This window comes from Bison bison, unplaced genomic scaffold, assembly GCF_000754665.1.
Source record: "Bison bison bison isolate TAMUID 2011002044 unplaced genomic scaffold, Bison_UMD1.0 scf7180017864527, whole genome shotgun sequence".
NCBI classification, from domain to species: Eukaryota; Metazoa; Chordata; class Mammalia; order Artiodactyla; family Bovidae; genus Bison; species Bison bison.
The window spans coordinates 288,581-294,245 of record NW_011495078.1 but is presented as its reverse complement, the minus strand read 5'-3'; the positions used below and the strand labels follow the sequence as shown (position 1 = coordinate 294,245).

Below are 5,665 nucleotides of genomic sequence, written 5' to 3'. Positions count from 1 at the left end.
GGGATTTCTTTGGAAGGAATGATGCTAAAGCTGAAACTCCAGTACTTTGGCCACCTCATGCGAAGAGTTGACCAATTGGAAAAGACTCTGATGCTGGAAGGGATTGGGGGCAGGAGGAGAAGGGGACGACAGAGGATGAGATGGCTGGATGGCATCACTGACTCGATGGACGTGAGTCTGAGTGAACTCCGGGAGTTGGTGATGGACAGGGAGGCCTGGCGTGATGTGATTCATGGGGTTGTAAAGAGTCGGACACGACTGAGCGACTGAACTGAACTGAACCTTGAGAGGCATGCAGGACCAATGGTGGTCCAAGAACTCTGTTTTCAGGCTCTGTAGCCACGTCAAGCTCTTCCGGTTCATCGAGCATGAATTATCAAAAGGGTAACTTTTCCCCTTTTTTGGATGATACTCAAACTGCATTTTAAATGTAGAGAAGTAGAATATTAGAAAAAGTTATCAAAGAGGCGGTAGTGATATAAAGTTATTGAGTGTACCCCTAGAGTTCAGTTAATTGGTTTGCGTTTCCATCTGGCCAATTTGCAGATGTCTGATCCAAGGAGAGCCTCAGGTCTGTCAGTGCTTCAGTTTTCTCATTTTTCAGAAAGATATGCTAATTAGAACCTCTCTCATGGGACCTTTGTTTATAAAAGATCATGTAAGGAGTCAGCAAAAGGTAGCTGTTATCTCACCTTAAAACTGAGACTGCTGCCACTAGAACAATTTTTTTAAATAGAGATTTTATTAGTTATGGACACAGTAATGCATTCTATGAAGCTGGTCTGGAGATCAGGATGCTTAAAAATCACGTGTGAATATCCCTGAATGTCTACAGTATATAACAACTACTGTAGTCAGTTTGAAGTGTTCTAAAATGAATGAGACAAACTCTACTATCACAGAGCTAATGATTATGAACAGTGGAAGAAAACCCACATATTATCACACAGGAAGGGAAATTGGAGAAGTAGTATTACTTTATGTTTCTTAGGTGCCTTGATGACTTTTTGTATATTTTATACTTAGTTGCTGGTGTTGTTCAGTCACTAAGTCATATTTGGCTATTTGAGACTCCATGGACTACAGCATGCCAGGCTCCTCTGTCCTTCACTATCTCCTAGAGTTTGCTCAGACTCATGTCTGAGTTGGTGATGCTATCTAACGATCTCATCCTCTTATAATTAGTTGTACCAATAATCCAAATCAAACTCTGTTAATTAGGTAATTATGGGTTCACCAAGCAGAGGTAAGAGTTTTTATATATGAAAATTCTTGGTCTTAGCTCTATCTCCCAGTCAAAATCAGTAACTCTCATCTGGCTTAGTTTATCCACACTTAGAAGCCAGAGGATCTATGATCATGAAAATATAGGGTACAGGTGAACCCAGACCAGAACTGAAATATCAGTGACTATGTTATGTGCCCAAATCATTTTCTCTATGGTGTATTTAATTCCCATATGAATAATTTCAGGGGTAGGAAGAGTGTTTACAGAGATTAATCAACTTCCAAATTGTGAGTTGCTACTAGTTGGAGGGAGCCATGATACAATCATAGAGTTTATACATTTTTAAAAATAGTTCCTCTTCTAACTTTTTGTATTTTCATTTTCTTTTTCCTCAATATTTTTACATAACTGGCTACTTGCCCATAACTGAAAAGTCACATCCTCAAAGAGATCTTTGACCACTCTGTGTGCATCCTGCCTCTTCTTATTTCTGTGTTTATCAGCATGCTCTGTTTTCATCTCACAGTAGTTCCATTCCCTAAATTGTCTCATTTCTGTATTTTTCATTCACTCCTTTTCAAAAAGAATCAATTATGATGCAAACCAAAATCTTGTGTAGCTTGTTCAATTTCATATTGCCAAACTTAGACTACTTCTAGATATAATAAATAATAATATAATATAGCAAATATATTTGACATAACATTGGTTTTGATGTTTGTAAATGAATTATTATAAGCAATTATAACTACAGCCCATTTTATGTCATAATATTCCCTTCAAGCAATGTTATTATGGGGATCTTAAATTCCCAAGATGATGTTAATCCTACAGATGCATCCCTAAGTACTCAGAGCAGTTTACTTCTCAGAAGACTTATCTGGGGAAGTGTATTAAACAGAGAAAACATTCCTTGTGGACATTTTAATTGTAATGACATTGAATTTGAAAATAAATAATTATACATATAATGGATTGTTGCTGAAAAGCAGTAGAATCTGAAATAAGACAATAATTTTAAAAGCATGGCACCTGAATTTTATATGTATATAGAATTTATCTATTGATATAATTTTGATATGGTGATTGATCCACTTGTGGTTTACTTTTCTGAGATAACTGTTAAACTGATACAGTCTGTGTTGTTAAATACTGCTTACCTCATCCTGCAAGCAGCAGTAATCAAGCAAGTGAAATATATAGCTAAATAAAATAAAACATGACTAGGGTTTTCATAAGTTGAAAGCTTTTTACATCATATGCTGGCATAGTGTAGAAAAGTATGTCAATGACTAGACTGTAAGACCAAGGTTTAAGACGATCCTCCCGTAGAATTGCGTAGATAAGAAGATATCTTCTGGACTTCCCTGGTGGCTCAGTGGATAAGAATATGCCTACCAATGTAGGGGACATAAGTTCGATCCCTGGTTGGAGGAAGCTTCCACATGCCATGGAGCAACTAAGCCCGAGAGCCACGACTACTGAGCCTGCGCTCTAGAACCTGTGAGCCACAACTATTTAAGCCTGCTCACCTAGAGTCAGTGCGCCACAACAGGAGAAGCCACTGCAGTGCGAAGCCCACACACCCAACCAAGAGGAGCCCAAGCACAGCCAAAAATACACAAACAAATACAGTTTAAAAAAAGGATATCTTCCAAGTCATAGGGAAATAAGTTAATATTACACGTGCATTAATATAGACAATGAAAGGCAACCATTGTACACAAAAATAGTATTCAATGGCATTTCAATGATTCACTCTTATTACTTCCCTGTTCAGCACAAAGTAGTTGTCTGACCTTATTGAATATTTACATTTATGAGTCTCAAGTCATTTCCTATAAGACAATATGTTTAAATGGATTTGGTCATTCTCTGATGACTCTCAGTCTAGCTTTACTTCTATTAGCACTCTATGATGTTAGCATCATTGAAATAATTTAGCAAAAATAAGTGTCTAATACTAGTAGTATGTGAATGTAATTGTCTGTTTTAGAGTTAAGAAACTAATAAATATTGTAATAATTACTTATAAGGCCTATTAAAGGAAATAAATGATTATATACTCATATTAAACTTTGTGCAAAGTCTACGTTGATTTTTATATTATTTGAACTAGAATACTGATAAACATGACTCAAAATTTTCAAGAATAAAATAAATCCATTTGTTTCTTTTAATTTGTCCATAGGCACTGCAGACTGGGTCTAAGTGAAGGCAATGCCAGATTTCACAGATGTGACAGAATTTGTTCTTCTGGGGTTGACCAGTTGTCATGAGCGTCAAGGTCTCTTTATTGTGGTGTTTCTAGTAGTTTACATGATCACTCTGATAGGGAACATTGGTATGATTATTTTGATCAGCCTCCAGCTTCAGAGCTCCATGTACTTTTTCTTGAGTCATTTGTCTTTTGTGGATGTGTGGTTCTCTTCCAATGTCACTCTGAAGATGCTGGAAAACTTACTATCAAACAAAAACCATTTCCTATGTGGGGTGTTTGGTGCAGTGTTACTTCTTCACAGCCCTTGTCCACATGGAAGTATATATCTTGGCTGTGATGGCCTTTGATCGCTACATGGCCATCTGCAGCCCTCTGCTTTATGGCAGTAAAATGTCCAGGACTGTCTGTGCTTGTCTTGTCTCTGTGACATACATCTATGGGTTCTCTGTTAGCCTAATCTGCACACTGTGGACATATGGCCTGTACTTCTGTGGAAACTTTGAAATCAACCACTTCTATTGTGCTGACCCTCCTCTTATCAAGATTGCCTGTGGAGGGGTCCACAGTAAAGAATGCACCATGATTGTTATTGCTGGGATTAATTTCACATATTCCGTCTCAGTGGTTCTCAGTTCCTATACCCTCATCATAGCGGCTGTGCTGCACATGCGCTCTGCCGATGGCAGGAGGAAGGCATTCTCCATGTGTGGGTCCCACCTGACAGCTGTTACCATGTTTTATGGGACTCTCCTCTTCATGTATCTCAGGAGGCCCACTGAAGAGTCTGTGGAGCAGGGGAAGATGGTGGCTGTGTTTTACCCAGTGATTCCCATGCTGAATCCCATGATCTACAGTTTGAGGAACGAAGATGTGAAAGAGGCAGTCGTCAAAGCAATCGTCAGGGAAACTTGAGGCAGTGAACCTGCAGTGCATAATTCCGTGTATGCCACTTCTGTTATAAGTGTCCAGGCATATAAATAACCCTGTTTAAAATAGACTGTATACCGGCAACACTTAAATATACTAAGAGGTCCAGTCTAACACAGTGATGGTTTACCCCGTGAACGGACTCTCAGGACTAAGCCTCCTTTATCTACACATGCAAACATACTAACCCTGACCTATTACTGTTAGTCACAGTGTATGTAAAACTGTGCTAAGTGTATTCATCAGATAACTCATAAATACATTTGGATTAGCACACATTAATTTGGAGGTATCTTTGTAAGAGTTGAATATGCTTTCTTAGGATATTTTCTATATATAATTGCTTTTCACTTGTTTTATAAGTAATATATAATTTCATGAGAAAAAAATAAGACTTCATCCCTTTTCCATGAATATAAACATTGGTGGATCCTCATTTACCAAAAAAGCTGTCAATAACATTCATACATGCATGGAGTCTTGAAAACAAAAATGTTTTCAGAATCTTCAACTAGTGTCATGAATCAATCAGAAGGTTAACTCTCAGTATGTATTGCTCTATAATTAACAGTATTTGTATTTCAAGCAATCTGTTGACTCACCGTAATTGTACTCTTTGGTTTGGATTTTGGCTAGTTGTTTTCCTCTTCATTAATTTAAATAGGTGAAAAATTTATGAGTAAAGCCTATTATGTCCTCATAGTTTAAAAAAATTAAGCAATATGGATTTTTGTCATTTAAAATCTAACTTTTGATCAGAAGAATGTCCTGTTAAACATTTGATTGCTATGATGAAGGTATTGTTTGATTCCAAATTCTTGTCACTAACATTACATTCTTAGGTCTGTATTTAGCTCCTTAAGTCTGATTACACATTTACAATTCAATTCATGTTGACTGGTGTCCACTTAATCTACCTCCATTCTTAATATAAGTGGAATACATTTTTTGTCCTTGTTGACTCTTGCTAATAATACCAGCATAAAAGCAAATCAGAAGCAGAAGTAATTTCTCATGAATGAGTTTATTCTTGTTTAAGGGCTAATCCAATTAAAAGGGGTGCATAATTGAACATGTGTAGAAAGACTCTGAGAAGTAACATTTACTTGTGGTAGTATCACTGGAAAGATGGATTCATTTAAGCGCAGAAAGTATTGTTACTCAGGCTAATTTACTAATTGCCCAGAAGCCACATTCCCTCAGATTGGTTCTGAGAAAAAGCAGATGGTGGGAGGAGAGTTCTTTTTCATAACTTTAGGTTCTGAGCAGGAAGAAAAAGTGTTATTTGA

General features: G+C 37.2%; 2 protein-coding genes across 2 annotated transcripts in view; one reads left to right on the top strand and one right to left on the bottom strand.

Moving 5' to 3' along the window:
- The window catches only part of LOC104982193 (patched domain-containing protein 3-like), a 66,316-nt gene that overhangs the window by 20,941 nt on the left and 39,710 nt on the right, over window positions 1-5,665 (bottom strand).
- LOC104982112 (olfactory receptor 5M9-like) lies at window positions 3,449-4,372 on the top strand. Its single transcript, XM_010831426.1, is given in 2 exon segments — window positions 3,449-3,696; window positions 3,698-4,372. Coding segments are annotated over 2 exon segments (912 nt in total). The 3' UTR covers window positions 4,362-4,372.